This window comes from Acomys minous (genome assembly GCF_964271855.1).
Source record: "Acomys minous genome assembly, chromosome: 12".
NCBI lineage: Eukaryota > Metazoa > Chordata > Mammalia > Rodentia > Muridae > Acomys > Acomys minous.
This window is the reverse complement of record NC_140493.1, coordinates 34,118,172-34,136,297: the sequence shown is the minus strand read 5'-3', so window position 1 is coordinate 34,136,297 and position 18,126 is coordinate 34,118,172. Positions and strand designations below refer to the sequence as shown.

At 39.4% G+C, this 18,126-nt stretch overlaps 1 protein-coding gene across 1 annotated transcript in view; it reads right to left on the bottom strand.

Moving 5' to 3' along the window:
* Positions 1–9,311: 9,311 nt before the first annotated feature.
* SLC30A8 (solute carrier family 30 member 8) overlaps positions 9,312–18,126 on the bottom strand; it is a gene marked incomplete at both ends in the record, with an annotated part of 30,446 nt that continues 21,631 nt past the window's right edge. Inside the window, 4 exons of the mRNA XM_084748191.1 lie at positions 9,312–9,457; positions 10,896–11,030; positions 12,849–12,954; positions 15,746–15,896. Of these exons, the coding sequence (XP_084604317.1) occupies positions 9,312–9,457; positions 10,896–11,030; positions 12,849–12,954; positions 15,746–15,896 (538 nt within the window). The remainder of the gene's footprint in view (positions 9,458–10,895; positions 11,031–12,848; positions 12,955–15,745; positions 15,897–18,126) is intronic.

The following is an 18,126-nucleotide window of genomic DNA, read 5'->3' as shown; positions in this document are numbered from 1 at the left end:
TGAGTACATAGCATGTTTTTCTGGATCTGGGTTAACTCACTCAGCATGATCTTTTTAGTTCTATCCATTTGCCTGCAAATTTCATGATTTCCTTGTTTTTAATAGCCAAGTAATACTCTATTGTGTAAATGCACCACAGTTTCTTTATCCATTCTTCAGCTGAGGGACATCTAGGTTGTTTCCAGATTCTGGTTGTTACAAATAAAGCTGCTGTGAACATAGTTGAGCAAATGCCCCTGTTGTATGGGGGAGCATGTCTTGGGTATTATGTCCAGGAGTGCTATGGCTGGGTCTTGAGGTTGCACTATTCCCAGTTTTCTGAGAAAGTGCTAGATTGATGACATTGGTCGTATAGTGGTGAACATAGCTGCCTTCTGAGTGCTATATCTTTAACTTTAGTCCAGACTATCTCTTTTACTTCCCAATTATTGGTTTCTTAAGCTACTTACCTAGGACTAAGTTCTTCATCTTGTCCTACACCCCCTGACATACAGACATATTCACCTCTTTCCCTTTCCAGCTCTATTTCTGAATAGTATCTAGGCACTAACATTCAGAAATAAACACTCATACCATTGCCTACTTTTTGCTACTAACAATGCAGACACTGACTCTCAGTAATTGAAGATGGAAAATGAAGTGAAACACTTCCCTGTTTGGGAATAAACAGGAAACATACATCAGGAAACGTGGCTGGCTCCCTGATTTGATTGCCCCTGAGCAATTCTGCTCGGTACCATGTTTGTGGGGAGAATCATTGCAGGTGCTTGTGCTTCTCTGAGTTGACACCTCGCATATAAATAGGAAACATTTTTCAGGACACCTAGAACTTAGAAATTCAGAAATTTTTAATATTGGATATGAATAGGCATCTTTGGGGTGAATATCAATTTTTCTAAAGTACTAGTGTCCTCCCTAACATTGTGTTTGACTTGTAGTTTATCTGTATTTTTTAAAAATCAGGTGAACAAGTGAGTTCAATAAATTGGATGAAGAAAAACTCTCTTTGATTTTTTTCCAAACTCCATATTTACTAATGTAACTCTGATTTTCTACAAATGTTTCTACTTAGATAAATCACCACCACAGTTGAAAAATGAGTAGTAAATTTTATGGCACTTGAAAATTACAAAAATAATAGCAATAAAAAGAGGAAGAAAAATAATTGTATGTCCATATCACCCAGTGTCTCTTTCTGTACTCCCTTTATAGTCAATGTGAAAGATGATCTAATGTGAGATGTTGAAAATTCCCTCTGTTGCCTCCTATGTAGAAAGGATTGGAGGCTGAATGGAGAGGCAGGTGCTTCTTGTTTATGAGTTACTAGAGCTGAGAAACTATCTTAACTACTCTCTTCATATCTTACAACAGAGGAGAGTGCACAAAAAACAGAATTAATTCACTAAGGACCTTTTGAAGATGAGGTTAATCTTCAAAATGCACACATTGTTTCATTGCATTGTTTCTATTCATTCCATCCGTTCCAAGGCCAACTTGCTGTGGTTTACAACATCTTCAGCATAGCTGATATTCTCTATCTACAATATCTCCAATACACCCAAGAATTAAAAATTTAGGAAAATAATATTTGATGGTACTATAGAACTGTGAGCAGTAGCCATATCATTTTTATGGATGTAAATATGACAATTAGATTATCAGCAATTGTCTGTGCTTTTGCAGAAAGGAAATGTAGGACCATTTTATTGATACTTTATCTCCAGAACAGACACTCCTAAAAAGGGTATATTTAGACATCACTCATCTCTTCTCGGTTCTTACATTTGAAGTTGTTTCTAACAATTGTCAAGCATTACCATATGGCCTTTGACCCCCATCTTCCTCTCCAAATGAATTCTTATTCATGTGACCAGGATGATTTAAAAAAAAAAACTGCCTCCAATTCTTAGATCAATGTCCATTTCCCCTAGGCCAATCTGTTAACCAAATAGGTTCTTTCTACCAATAAAGAATTGAAAGCTAAAAAGAAAATTTCATAGCAGGCTTCCTTGTTGTAATGGGAAATATTTCCACCATGATTTTGCTTATTGAAAAAAAAAAAAGACAAATTAACCTGAATGCTCTTCTTCCTGATTTTATTCTAAACAACATATATTAACATTTTAAAATAGAATTTAAACAGGTGCCCACTAACAGAATGACAAGTGTTAAGTGTGAAATTTGAAAGTTAAGAAACTAAACCACATATGGTCACTATTTTTTTCCTTTAAAACATCCGCCTGCACTGGCCTGTTCAGTGGCCCCATCACTGTCAAGCCAAGAAGTGCATATCCACAGACATTTGTTCGGTGCCTTTAACGATGTCTGTAATTAGTCATTTAAACAGATTGCCCTGTGATCCAAAATTGGGGGAGCAGAGAGATGAACTGAAAAAATAATGTCCCGAAGGTACTTTTTTGGGGGGAGTTAATGTGTACAACAAGGCTTTTCTCTGTGAAGGAGTCTTTGTATTACATCTCATTAGGTGGGAATGGAGCTAGCAAGCAACCAAGACTATAAAATATATGCGACAGAGAATAGTTCATTTTTTTCCTTTTTGACACCAGGATTTTATAGAGGTTTTTGTTGGCTTCGCAATATCAAGTGATCTAATTTTGCAATGGGCTAGCTAGAAACTAGAAGGGAATATACTCGGTAAGAATGGATTGAGCCAGAACCTAAGAGAGGTAGCTCAAGAGGGGTGAGAGCACTTGTTTTGCAGGCATGGGGATCTGATTTGGAACCCCAACACCCACATAAAAAGTAAGATGTGGCTGTCTGTGCCTACAACTCCCGCTCTGTAGTGGGTGGAGACAGGAGGATCCCTGGGGTTTGCTGGATGTCAGTCTAGTTCCAGCCTCACCTAGAGAACCAGTCTCAGAGGACTAAGGCAGAGAGTGATAGAACAGGACACATGGTGCCCTCCCCCATCCCTTAGTCTCTAAAGAGTATGCAAGTGCAAGCACAATAGCATACACACACACACACCCCAAAATATAAATGAATAAACATTTATACAAAACTGTTTTTTGAAAGGAATGAGTTGGGGAAAAGAGACGGGGAGAAAGAGAGAGGAGGGAGTGTGACATTTTATAGGAGTTGGGCAAGACTTAAGAAAGCTATGACTTTCCACTTGAAACTGGCCAGTTGCACGTTTTCTGCTAATACATGTACTTTGAGTGACTAATTAAGCTTCTGCTTCAAAGATGAGAGTAGAAGTTTTCAGTGAGTGACAGGAGGAGATTGGACTGATTTAATTAGTCTGTGACTCCCTCAGCAGGAAGCGTTCTCTCCGAAAATGCCTTTATCTCAGCAAGTCTCAACTACTCCTTCTTATAGAAAGGCTGTTTAATTTTCACCAGCCATTTTGCCTGTCTGTAGTGATATTTGTGCTGATGACTTAGGAGCTTCTAAAGAGGTGGATGATTTAAAGCTGTATTTGTTCCACATATAGACATTCTCACCTTTATATATAATAGTTAATATGTCCAGAATGATGACCAAACACTTCACACAGGTCTAGCTCCTCTAATTATGCCATTTTAAAAAGATACTCAGATGTCTAAGTAGTAAAGTTTTTTTCCACTCAGCAAATGGAGGGTCAGAGTAACAAGCTTGAGAGGTTACAGAGCCAATAAGATGAAGAACTGGGATCCAAATTTAGATAATCTAACTTCCAGTTGATACCCCCATGCAGAATCATTCTCTCGGTCATGTCCTTCAGAATTCCCGTTTTCCATCTGCAACCAAACATATGGAACACATAAATTTCTTTTATGAGCCCTAACATCGCCATAGAGCCCTAGATGAATCTCAACTCGGTGCTGGAGGATGGAGAAGCATATTAAGGATGCAGATGACAATGAAGCTGACCTGCTTCCAGTGCTCAGAAAAATGAGGCATGTTGCTTTGACAGAAATGATGTTTTGAAGGCTTGGGGAATACAAAACCTCAAAGTAAAGGATTCTGTAGTGTTCCACTCACTTCAGTGGCTCAGAATTCTGACCATGCTAAGGAAGGGGCAAATGGTAACTCAAAACTTTGCAACTAACAGATAGAGTATTAACATGCTTGGCAACATCTGGTTTTTCATCTTAAGATTTTTTTAAAATCTTTGTTTTACGTTGTCTTGCAATTTATCATCTAGATCTTCTGAGTAGCTGATTAAAGGTGTGGAATTTCTAGATTTAAAAAAAAAAGAAATTTCAGAAGATTAAGTAGAAACCATGAGACAATTCCTTTGTAGGCACATCACTGTCCCATCTTCATGATTGCCTGGCATATGGTGCATTTTTATATAAAATAAAATCTCACCATGATTTGAAATTGTACTGGAACCAGTGTATTCACCAGATCGTTTTATCGTTAGTACTCTGACCCTCACAAAATATGAAAATAAGGAGTCATTCTGTAACTCTTGCCACAGAGGAACCAAACTTGCATGATCTGAGCCATGGAGGAAGCCAGATGTGGCTGGAGACATGAGAAACTCGAGCAGTTGCCTGAAAGTGCTCGCTGAAGAGGGGGACACATCAATTTGTCTCCACTGAGCAGGCACAGATGTCAGCAGAATACTAAGCAGCATGTCAGTGGAGCTGACTGATCTGAAAAGATTACACAGATCTGACCTCCTCTGTCAAAGTCAATGTGTTCCTGGCCTTCAAAATTCCAGAAAAAATACAAATACAAATGAAAAAGCAGTGGCAAGGCCAACCTCTGGCCTCCAAGTCATTCCCTCAACGATCATTAATGCCTTCTAGGTTTCTGGCGTACTGCTGGAGACTAGAAATGATATAAAGATCATCTGAGACCGGACTACTATTCTCTACATACTAATAACCATAGAACTGCAGAATTATATGACGTTAAAAAATCACAGAGCTGAAAGAGTCCTTTCCCATACACTCATTGCTTTTCACATAGACATCTAACAGAAAACCACAAACGTGCCTTGCTGACTTTCATGTTTTTGCCTAGAAAGGCCTGTTCTTATCTGCTTGGAAGCCCATTATATGATTCAAAGTCCAGCATGGCTGTTATCATGATGGCAGACAGCTTGATGCTCACTCAGCAACTCTTACCATTCGCCTTCATGCCTTACTTCATCCTACAATGAGACGCTGCTGTAGTTATCTAAGCATATGTCTGACTCGCCTCATCTATGGCTTCCAGTTTATGATTGAGGTTCCTTTGGCCTGTGCTTCTTCCTTAGAGTCATCCCTAGGCAATTTACATAAACGCAGAAGCAGAGGTTATAAACCATGGCTACTGACTTGTGATTTCCCAGACACCAGCCTGCACACTTTTATTTTAATTGAATTACCAGAGGCTGTGGGATTTACCACGGTGGGCTTGAAGCCTACACTACGTCTAATTCCTCTTTATGACCTGTTGTCCAGCACAATGCCTGTCGCAAAGCAAGCACTCAGCTAGTACAACTGCAATCAATAAATTCATTGCATCTTCATTTCTCCTTTTAGGTTAATTATCACGTTGACGACTTGGTGAGTCAACTTTGAATTTTCTGTGTGTGCTCTTCTTAGAGCTCTCTGGGTTCCTGCAAGCACATTCCTTGGTGGGTTTCGAGATATAAACTCTATGGTAGACAGAAATATCCTTTTTTGAGTAGCATCTCTTTGAAATTTTTATGGATTAATGGCCTGCTAATAATCACGTTAGAATTTAAAAATAGAAAGGATTTATTGCCAAGAGATGATAAAGAAATAACTTGAAAAGGATTTTGTATATTTATACACATGTCCAAATGCAGACTAAAACAAACGATCTATTTTAAGGACTACAACCAATTTTCTATTAACTTCCTGCACATTTCTATGCTTACAATTAACATATTGGAATGGGATTTGCTCTCTCTCCTTATTAGAGGTAAGCACCAATGTTTAAAATAATATATTACACAGTCAGGAACTTGGAATGATGTAGACCTGTCTTGCCAATTGTTCTCCTTCCCAGAGGAGGTCCAGAAAGAAGACCTATAAAGATCAGAATACAAATCAAAATACCACTTGATTAATATCTGAGTCAGAGTCCAGTAATTCAATGAAGTGTTTTGGGGGCTGGAAAATGAAATAAGCCATCAATTTTTCTGAGATTTAACCTTAAGACTTGAGAACAGCTTATTCAAATCTCCTTGTGCAAAAGAAGGAATTGAGAGAGAGATGGATGGGTGGCCACATTTACCAAGGGCCTTTCCTTATCTACTCAGCCCTGTGCTCACCAGAGTTGGAAAGAAAAAGAGTCAACAATGCCTGGGACTGGCTCACAAGGACATACTCGGCCTAGTTTATATACCAAAGGGAAGAGAGAGAAAGATTTGTGAACAAGTTACTCTAGCTTTGATACACCATAACTTTGCGTATGAATGTTCTAGCTTCAGATGAACCCTACTAAATTCCCTGCCTCTTTAATGAAGGGTCCTGAAAACGGATAGAGCGTAATGGACCCACCCTGAAAAGCACCCTCAAGTTCTTCTGATTCTTGGCTTCTTGTTCAAGCTCCAAATCCTTTCCCCAACAGTCTGTAAATCTACCCACCTGCCCCTCCCCCCCTGCCCCCCACCCCTGTCTCGTGTGTGTGTGTGTGTGTGTGTGTGTGTGTGTGTGTGTGTGCGCGCGCGTGCGCGCGCGCTGGTATGTGTGTGCAATTAGCAAGTGCCACTAGGCCCTGAGGAAGATGTTAAATATGCTGTCAAGCAAACGACAGCATTCCCGATAACAATGAATGGTTCAGAGACAGGGTCTCTCTGTGTAGTCCTGGCTATCCCAGACTCACTTTTGTAGACCAGACTGGCCTCGAACTCATAGAGATCCACCTTCCTCTGGCTCCCGAGGGCTTGGATAAAAGGTGTGAGCCACTGTGCCTGGCTCATTCTCTTCCTTTGAAGAGTGAAAACTAATCATTTGGACACACTTCTGCAGCAATAGCCAACCACTTTAAACAGATTACTTGGTCAGAATGAGAGAGAGAGTAAAACAGAACATGGGGGGGAAATGTATTCAAAGAGAAAGCATAGGTAGGCTTCAGGATAGGGTAGGTCTTACATTGCGTCTTGGCTTGCTTCTCTCTCCAGCTTCATTTCTTTCATGGTCTTTAATTCATTTGTTTAGAGCATCATTGGCTACAAGGGCCTTCCTCAAGTCCTCAACTCCACCAACTTCTTCAGGGTGATAAGTCCCTGGTTTAATTCTTTTTTCCTATGTTTTTATTTAATTTACTACTACTACTACTACTACTACTACTACTGCTACATTCCAAGTACAATTCCCCTCCCTCCTCTAGTCCCAGTCCCTCCCCGTCACCTCTCCTTTACACCCCTCTATCAACTCCTCCTCCATTTATATTCAGAAAAGGGGAGGCCACCCATGGATATCTGTGAGCCCCAATGAGGCCAGGTTTGTTGATTCTGTACATTTTCTTGTGGTATCCTTGACCCCTCTGGCTCCTACAATCTTTTCTCCTCCTCTTTCACAGGATTCCCTATGCCCCGCCTAATGTTTGGCTGCAGGTCTCTGCATCAGTTTCCATCAGTTGCTGGATGAAGTGTTTCTGATGACAGTTGAGCTAGGTACCAATCTATGAATATAGCAGAATAGAGTTAGGAATCATTTCATTGAGTTTTTGTTTTTGTTTTTGCCAGTCATGTTTGGTTCTATCCTAGATCGCTCAGCTATTTAGCCTCTGGGTGCAGGCCCTCCAGGCAGTGTCAGGGGTGGGCTCCTTCTCATGGCGTGGGTCTCAACCTGGTTTGAGTCATGTAGAACTTGGCTTCTGCATTCCACCTGAGCACACTTTTGTTTTTGTTACAGTTCACGTCTCAGTTTTGTTGCTGTTTTCTCTCAGATATTCTCCATGCACCTGCCTCCATCTCACACCCTCTCTTCCTACATATCACTGCAGGGTAGTAATAATTCTCAGTTGTCTTCATCTATACAGTGTCTGTCTCCCCCAACAAAAGAAAAAATAGCTCTCTCCAGGCAAATGTTAACATTTGCTACATTCACTGATAACAGTTTGAACAACCTCACTAAAACTCACAATGATATTTAATTCCCCTGGTGGACTCTGAAGAGATTAGAAGCCTAATCTAACCTTGGTTTAGGAGTATCAAACCTTTGGGAGGTAACGTTCAATAAGAACAAAAAGATGGAGGCCCTAATTCAGTGAGTCAGTGGCTGCATATGAAGAGGAAGAAAGAAGTAAGACAGGATGCTCAGTCCCTCCCATCCCGTGAGGCTCTACTCTGCCTAGGGACTGTATAAACTACCATTACCATCCACAGAAGCAAGTACTCATGTATAGCTTCCCAGCCTCCAGAGCCGTGAGCCACACAAACTTTTGTTTCCTCTTCACTCCTAGTATAATTCAGTTACAGAAATAAATAACAAAGCATTTCCCCAGTCCTCATCCCGAGTCTGGCATCAAAAATATATTTTGAGCTAATGAATAAATTACATTTTTCAAAATTACTTTATACTCTCTGATTTTTATGTTCTGTCTATATAATAATAGTATCAAGTTGAAATTCTGAGAGCTATGTTGTTGGGAAACAAAGTACAGCAATTAAACAATAGTGAGCCATAAATACTGTGAAAATTTTGAGAGATATCTTAATTCTTTGACTGAATTCCTTCCCATGTGACCTGGATAAGAATCATTCCATTGTGTGCCTCTTCATTTTCTTACATTATTAAATTACACTTTATGAAAGCATTAAAAAGTTAGCAATTTCAGACATTTTTTTCTTTTCCCACACCCTTTGCACAGAAAATTAAAATAGAATTCAATATTTCACAACATACAGGACTGTAATTTATATGCAAGATTAAAAGAGGGGAGTTCTGCTCTATTTCACAAATAATAAATTTCTCACTGAGGGTGGTGAAGAAGTCAAATTCAAATGCCTCAAGATTCTCTTTAAATATTTCCTTCTCATGCTGAGAATTCCTGGAAAGGCATTCCTGAATTCTGCTATACTCATTATTACAGGGAAGTGAACCATTTATTTCCTGTTGTTGCAAATATCTGTTATTTCAGTCACAGTGAGGAATAATCTATATATGCATTCCTATAATTGAACACAACTACTGATTAGTAAATAATCCAAGAAACTGATGAATCTCGTGGCATCTTCATTCACTGTGGATGGAACTAAATAAAAAGTAGGAATGTGTGCATCGCATTGCCACAACATTCTCAAATCTGTTCCACTGGCTGCTTAATTGTGTGTCATAGAAACTTGGCAGCAGCTTGTCATGGCCTATGGAACACAGGAAGATGACAGTGTGACCGAGCTAGTCCTGTGGATCTTCACAGAGAAGGCAGCTGGGGTCCTGGTCTGCTGCAGATTCTATCTGAATGGTGAGGGAGTGCAGATCGAAGCTACTGCTGAGGACACAAGCAATGTCTGTCTGCACAGACTGGCTGTCCTGGCTGGCAGCTGTTAATAAAAAAACACAGAACGATTAACACAGATAATGTGATGATAATGCAGTCCTGTGCGCTCGCTCTCTCTCTCTCTCTCTCTCTCTCTCTCTCTCTCTCTCTCTCTCTCTCTCTCTCTCTGTGTGTGTGTGTGTGTGTGTGTGTGTGTGTATGTGTGTGTGTGTGTGTGTGTGTGTGTGTGTGTGTGTACACAAAGACAACACACAGACACAGAGAGGAAGAAGCAGTTGCTTCTGACACTCAGCTCTGTTCACACAGACAGTGCATCCTAGCATAGCAAAGGACCCATTACAACAGGTACTCTTCCTACCTAGTTACCTCTTCAATCTGGCACTGGTAGGAGCTTCATATGGAAGGTGAGACAAGACTTGGAAAGAAGCAAAACGAGACTGAGCTATTGCATCTTATGGGGCCCTGCTCCCCAGCCGCCAAGGATCTCCCTCTTGCCACTCTCTGATTTAATTAGAATTCATATCAAGACAAGTGGCAGGAACAAGGAAGCATTTAGAGCTCCCCACAGACCTTCCTTCCCTAGAGCATCCGCCCTCACTGCATCCTTTTTTTTTTCTGTCTTAAGTAATATCAGGGGGGCTCTGAAGTCCCTTTGGTATCCTGATAGTTTACTATAGTCTTGTTCTTGTGGTGAAATATTTGTACAGAGGATGCTGTACATTTCTGGAAGTCATATCTGAGCCCCTTGGAGAAGATGGAGACCTCTGATGAAGTAGAGCCTTCAAATGACTGGCACTGATGATCTCATCCTTTGCCTCTAAGTAATGCCTTGCATCATCTTTAACAGCCTAATGTACTACCCTGGGCCTGCATTTTCTCTTAAGAAGGAGACACATCTCCTACTTCCCAGTTCTCCCAGTCTGAAAATTTGTCATGAACATAATCCCCTTCTACTTGAAAAAAAAAGCAGGTTAGAGTTTGCACTATGAAGCCCCTTGAATAGCCACGGATGTCTGACCATCCTTCAACACATCTATTCACTTGTTGGAATTTCAAAGTGGAGCCTCCATCTCTTTTCTTTCTTCTTCAGGGTCAGAAAAGTATCTTGTACATGGGAGATACTCCATTGAGATTCTTTGTTATCTAATTGTTCCTATTATTTAGACTGAGGGGGTGCCCAGAAAAACAGGTAATGTCATTTTTTTTTCTGAGAATGAGGACCTGAAGTAGGAGAGACATTTCAGCCCTTTGTACTGTCTTTCTATCCTATGCAATCAGCACAGAGGATGCCATTGGGATTACGGTTGCTATGACAACATTGATAAGTGGGTGGGTTTTCAGAGGTCCTCAGTAGAGCAACACATTTCACAGTTGTTTTGACAGATAATAGCTAGTCAGGGCAGCTCTAAGAGGAAGAGAAATGACTGACTTTTCAGAGTATGGAGTGAATCTTGCCCAGGGTGTTTACAAAACTCACTGACCTGTAACAACATGAACAGAGACAATGACTTGGTTCACTGTTAGCGACCAGATGTGTAGATTGTGCAGGGAGATCACACCGTCGACAGCAAGGATGAGCTCTTTCACGCTGTTGTAACTCAGACCCTTCGGAACACCTGACAGAGGAAAATTATGACCCTCTTGTTACTTACATAAATGCACTCACTCCAAGGGCTAAGTGTGTTGCACAGTCCCTACGAGAACACCAACTTCTGTCCAGTGCCTGTCTTTATTAGTACTTCAAATGTTTAAAAAAATCTGACTGTGTCAAAGACTTTATCATCAGTCTCGAGTCCACAGACAAAATAATCACAGAATTTACTCAGCGACATCTAGTAACAGTAATTATCCTAAAAATACTAACAGTGCTTTCCTAAACTGTCTCTGCACATGCTCTACAAGGCATAATGAAACAACTTGGGGTTTGGTATCATAAATCTTAGGTTTGCATTCTGACTATAATTACCATGAATTCTCTCAAATTGTGATTCTTTCTGACACTCATCAAATGCGTAGAAAAACATGGACAACAAAAGCAATGCATAGATCATGAATGATGTGGGGACCTTATGGAGCAAGTCTGATCTTTGTAAATTATAATGTTATGCAATGTTGATTATCCAATGGACCACTCCAGGAACTCCATGAACTATGCTAAGAGAAAATGCTAATGTTGCAATGATACTTTATCATTTGGTTTGCAAATTTCCCATTGTTTTAGCTGTAAAGGTCAGCATTCAACATCATCACAGACTGTAATAATTTGACACTCACTCTTCTTTCTAAATGAATTAGGTAGAACAAATGGGAAGGTCGAAAAACCACCAGCCAATCAACTTGGTTTCAATTTTTTTTCAATTTATTTTTGACAGGTTCTCACTATGTAACCATGCATGGCCTGAACTTATTATATAGTCAAGGCTGGCCTTGAACTTGTAACAGTCCTCCTGCCTGTACCTCCTAGTTGCTGAGCTTACAGGCATTTGCCACTATACCTGGCTACCTGTTCTTTGAGGCTAAACTAGTCTTGGTATGGATGACATATCTAACTACTGAGATGCAGTCTGGAAACTTCAGAAAACAACAGTTCTTCAACTGTGCTATGTTAAATGAAAAGGAAAGCATCAAAATGCAGAGTGGGTGGGAGACATGTCCAGAAAGCTTTAGTCATGAGTCATGACAGTGAGGGTTACTTCTTTCATCTATTTCTGATTGACTTGAAGACCCATGGAGCCATCTAGGCAAAGGAGAAGAATACTTGGGAGCACACTGTCTATGGACAATGACTTTAATAGGCAAAATATCCTACCATGGGCTAATAATGAGCTTAAAACATCATTTCCCCCAGCTTCTCATTAGCCGCCCTTCCCCAATCATGTTAAAATCCCTCAGCTCTTCTCACATACAGTTCTACTTTTCTCATAGTTTAGACAATCCTTCATTCAAGTATGGCTCCCTCCATTAAGAGAGTGTCAATCACTACTTTGCTCATCTTAGTAAGTCTAATTTTAAAGACATGATTTAAGTACTTGCTGAACAAATAAATATTATCCCAGTGTTCTCATACTTTGGAACACACAAGACCTAAGTGATAACTTATAATGATGCCTAAGAAGAAGACTCCTCTTGTCTTTCTTAGATATTTTCCAGTATACTTGGCAATATAGTTACATTTTTACAACATGTCCCTCTAATGTTATATTTAGTGCTTATATTTGATATCTTTATATATATATATATATATATATATATATATATATATATATATATATATATTTGTTTTGTATAATCAGAAATCAAATACTAAAAATCCTTATCACTCTAATTTTCCCTTAAAATACAAATTAACAGAGAACATGCCTTGCAGTGGTCCCTTTTATGATCAAAGGGAAATGAAGCATCAATCTTAGGAATACTGATGTGAACACTCCTACCTTCCATAAGTAAGATGGTAAAGTCTTTTAAGATCGTGATGGTGCTGGCCAAAACCAGGACGGAAAAGATAAATGTACACACTGGGTCAGCAATTTTGTAGTCAGGCTGGAAAACACAGCAGCTTTAGTTAACTGAGTTCAACCTTTCTATTGAGAAACCCAGTTGATAAAATAAGTAGGCATCTCAGAGTCCTCCTTTCTCCACCACCCATTTACCTTCCTGGCCCTGGGCATTCACCTCAAAAGCAGGGCTCTTGTCCTAGGGGCCTGCTTTCTCTCATAAGGACATACTCTGTTACTGTTTTAAATTTCCAGTGACTAAGGAATGGAGGCTTCTGGAAGTGTGTTCCTCACACCTTAAGAATTAAACTAAAATATATTCTTAAGTATTCTCTAAAAAATACCTGATTTATAGTTTCAAAAATTAATATGAGAACACTGTAGTCATGGACATGTGTGAAAAGATGGTCACACTGGTCAACGCTTTTCAACCTTAACTAGGGCAAGGGAGGAAAAGGGGCTATCAGCTATCTCAGCCTTTAAAGCACAAACCAAGGCATGATTCTTGATATTGTTGATATTCTCTCTCTCTCTCTCTCTCTCTCTCTCTCTCTCTCTCTCTCTCTCTCTCTCTCTCTCTCTCTCTCTGTGTGTGTGTGTCTCTCTCTCTTTCTCCACCCATTGATTGATATCTTGAAATCAAGTGATATAAGAGCTATTCTGATTTTAGTAAAGCTCAGTGGCACAGAAAAGCCCGAGATCCATTTCCTTTGGGGGAATGTAGCATAAACTTGACCTTTGTGTGGTAACTTTGGTGATCTTTCTAAAGTTGTTACATGGGATTTTATCAGTTACACTTCAAAGAAAGTCACAAATTGAGTTATTTGCTAAATTCATTGGGGAGGCCAAGGATAGGTGGGTTGCAGCGAAGCTGGGAAAATTCTGCTATAGGTTTCAGATGCTGTCTGTTGGCATTATTAGCTTTTGGATTGGTGAAAGCTTGTGGTCTGTTAAGAATGTACTGCATGGTTTGGTTTTGTTTTCTTTTTAATTGAAATAGATTGTTGAATACAGTATATTCTGATTATAATTTCCCCTCCCTCAGCTCCTTTCAGATCCTCCCCACTTCCCTACCCACCCAAACCCACACTCCTTCTTTCTCTCATTAGGATGTACACAGGCACCTAAAATAATAATAATAATAATAATAATAATAATAATAATAATAATAATAATGATGATGATGATGATGATATAAAACAGAATAGAATAAAACAGAAAAAAAATGCCAAAATGTAAGCTCAAAAAACACAAATAGATGCTGTGATGTACACATTCACACACACAAATCCCTCATACACACACAAAACCAGAAGCCATAATACATGTGCAAAGGACTTTTAAGGTTAAAACAAACAAACAAACAAACAACAAAACCCCTGAAAAAGCATTGATACAAACAACTTCCAATTGACTTCATTTTGTTTTGGCATTTACTGATGGACACGGAGCCTGCCCTTAAGTATGGTTTTTACAACTGGTTAGACTCTATCGGAGAATAACTAATTAAAATCGCTAACTTTTCAGTTGTGAGCAGTTATCAACTGGAAACAGCTTCTGGCTTGGGGTGGGGGCTTGTGTCCACTTCCCCTCTTAGCACTGGGACTGCATCAGGCCCAGACAGGAGCAGCTACCGTCTATGTGAGTTTATATTTGCCCAGGTCTCACTGTGTTGAGGAGGCGTGTTCCGTTGGTAGTCACCCTTCCCTCTGGCAAATTCACACTATTCATCGTTATGATTTTAAACTGTCTTTGCCTTTGACTTGAAGCTTTTATTTCACTTCATAGTTTTTATTTATTTACTGACTTGAAGCTTTTAAGGTGCATTTTCCCCATCTGAGCTCAGACATCTCTTACTCTTTTTACTTATAGATTGTCACACTTTAGGAAAAAATACTATTCTCTCCAAATTGGACAATCAACATCATGAAGCAAAAAGGCAGAGTGGACCGCTAGCTATTCTTTTGCTGTACTCTCCTGTCCCAAACACACATTTGTTGGTGCGTGCTCAAATATTTGGAAGGAGAGACCCTTCTCTGTGTTTATCCTGTCCCACAGCTCTGCTTTGGCAGAGAAGAGGTCCCCACTGCACTGAGGATAAGATCAGCAGGTCCACTCTTAACCGTTTCTCAGCCAGCAGTAGGCACAAGTCCCAACCTCAGTAAATTGGACTCCTTCCCAAGAAATATGATTCTCAGAGGACTGGAGATATAGCCCATGGTTAAAAGCTAGTGATGTTCTTGCAAATAACCCGAACTCAATTCTCAGAACTCACATCAGGCCGCTAACAAATGCCTGTGACTCAAGCCCCAGAGGACCCAATCCCTCTGACCTCTGTGGGAACCTGCATTCATGTGCACATACTCACTCAGTGACTCATTGTTGGACATAATTTATAAAATAAACAGAAATAAGTCATTAAGAAATATTACTCTCAGCAGCGAACAGGTAAATTACTTTATCAGGCACATTAATTTCAGCATGATACCTATAAATACCAAAACGTGCCCTATTTCTACCTTGATTTATGTCTCTGAGTTCATTGCATAAAATTCAGCCAATAAGTGTAATTTAAATAAACTGGCTATTTCTTCCATTGTTTACATCTCAAGAAACCCAAGGTGTTCCTGCTTTCATTGGTTTACCTCTTAACACCATATCAGAAGGATCTTTCTTGAAAGACAGCTCTTTGGAATCCAGGAAAGACTGAGGCTTCAGGTTTTGTTTGTTTTAGCTTCGTACATGGTTTGTGCAGGTAAACACGGGCAGAGAGAACTGTGTCTTAGCTTCAATGCTACCTCATCCACAGAATTACTATGACTACTAAACACACTCACCTTAAAGTAGATAATAAGAGCACTAATTAGCACACTGATACTCTGAAATACATCCCCCAGGGCATGCACAAAGGCTGCTGTGACACTGGCATTTGCTTGTATGTCCTTGTGGTTATGGCCAAGGGGACATTGGTGCAAAATTGCAGTTAGTCTGAAAGATATAACAATGTTTCTGACACACAATAAACCTTTAAAAGCCTACACAGCATAATGAAGGAGTCATCAGTAGCATTTAATATCCAAACTGTCAGGCAGTTAAAATATCAGTGCTTTAAGGTACACCATCTTGGACTTATGTGTGAATATAAGTTCATCTTAGAGCTTTAAAAAAATACTCTCAGAAGTAAAAACTTCATAAATTTGCCTCTTTTTAATCTGAAGAATTCACCAAATAATTCTATTCTGTTCCACAGTGAAACTGAAAAGCATTACAGTTTTCATGAAAACCAAACACTGCTCTAATTCGACAACTGTTGGTTACCCCCAAACTTGTAAGTGCCACTATTGCAACCCTGAGTGTATATTGTCATTGTGGGTCATGGGCTTATAGATGGCTCAGACTATCAGTTGTTTATCGCCCTTGGCAGTTTGCATAGAGCTTTGAAATACTATGACAGTTAGATCACAGGGAGATCAGCACCAGGTCAATTCTTGCTCTGTTCCTTCTGTGTATAAAGTATGTGGTGTCTGCAGTGACTAAGATCTTACCTTCAAGTTCTAGGAGACAACAAAAGACAACAATGGCTGACATTTTTGGGGGAATCTCTTGTTCTCCCTTGACCAACCTTTAAAAGGGGGTTTCCCTTGTGTAATACTGGGTTTTCATTATACAGACTATGGCTTTTGGAAGGAACATTGTCAATCGAACTTTCTGTATGTTTATGTGCACATGTGACAGTACTTGTGTATGTGCATACTCAAGTGTACGTGTGCATGTGGAGGCCAGAGAACCACCTTGCTCTAGGAGTTCTCAACCCTGTTTTTGAGATGGGTCTTCTTAACCTGAGACTCTCACTACGTTAGCTAAGAAAGCTGACCAGAAAATCCAGGGATCCTCCTGTCTGTCTTCTGTGGCTTCTGGGGATCAAACTCAGGTCCTTGTGTTCACTATGCAAGCACCTCCCTGACAGAGCTATCTCTTCTGCTCCCAAAGTAGGAATCTTTCATTTTTTATTGTATTTAATTTGGTTCATTTGAATGATTATATGAAATCTGAATAATCTTTTAATGGTCAGTGAACAAAATACTGTGTCTGTATATATACTTATTATATTTATTTATACTGAGAGTTAAATCATCTGATATAGTATAAAGAACATGGGTGTACATATATATATATATATATATATATATATATACACATTACAGCATATTGCAAAGTTTAGCACATATCTTCCAAGCAAACTGACAAGGAAAGAAATACATCATGTTTGGGTAACGTAGCTGTTAAATCTCAGGCCATTACCAAAAGCAGAATCACAGCTACACACCAAGACTTGATCATTCCATAATGCAGTTTTCAAATTGTCAGTATTTGGATAGAAATTCACTGCCAACTATGAGTTATCATCCCACACACCCCAGATAGGCTGGCCATCTATAGATCTACATCTGTTATTTATGCTCATCAGATTGTCATTCACTCTTTCACTTGTTTTATTTTAGGATGGCAGGGACACATATTTAGGCACTGTTAAATATTTGTATCATGAACTGGTTACGATATCTTGCTAGTATACATTTGTGGCAGAGATAGCAGGGATCACACACACACATTTATATTTATATTTATATTTATATTTATATTTACTGAAAATTATCACTACAGTTGACCAACAGAGGAGTCTACACACAGCAACTGGCCTGAATTCACAAATTAATCAGAGATACCTTCACCTTCAAGCTCTGTCTACAACTTTTATCAGTGACTCCCTTCACAGTTGATGCTAGAACTTTCTGATCTGATTTTGGGTTCTCGAAAAGCAGATTTACCCCTAAATTTCAGTTTGGATACCTCTGTATATCCTGACAACACAGTATCTAGCAGTCCTGGAAACCTACCTTCTCAGTTCCTGGAGGAACCATTCTAGCCACTCTATACAACAGATTCTTTAAAATGTTCAAAACACTACAAGATCCAGAATTTTGACCCTGAAATATATTCCAAAGCTTAAGGTTTCCGAGTCAGTTTAGATTGTGTGTAAGATGCTCAATCTGTATATGATTTTCATCTTACTGAATTAATAAATTATCACATCTGTTGGGAGCATAAAACAACATGAATTTATAATCTTACAGTCCCGGAGGTGAGAAATCCAAAGTAGCTTTGAAAGACTGAGTCCTTCCTGGAGGCATTTGTGGGAGGGATTTTTCCCCTAACA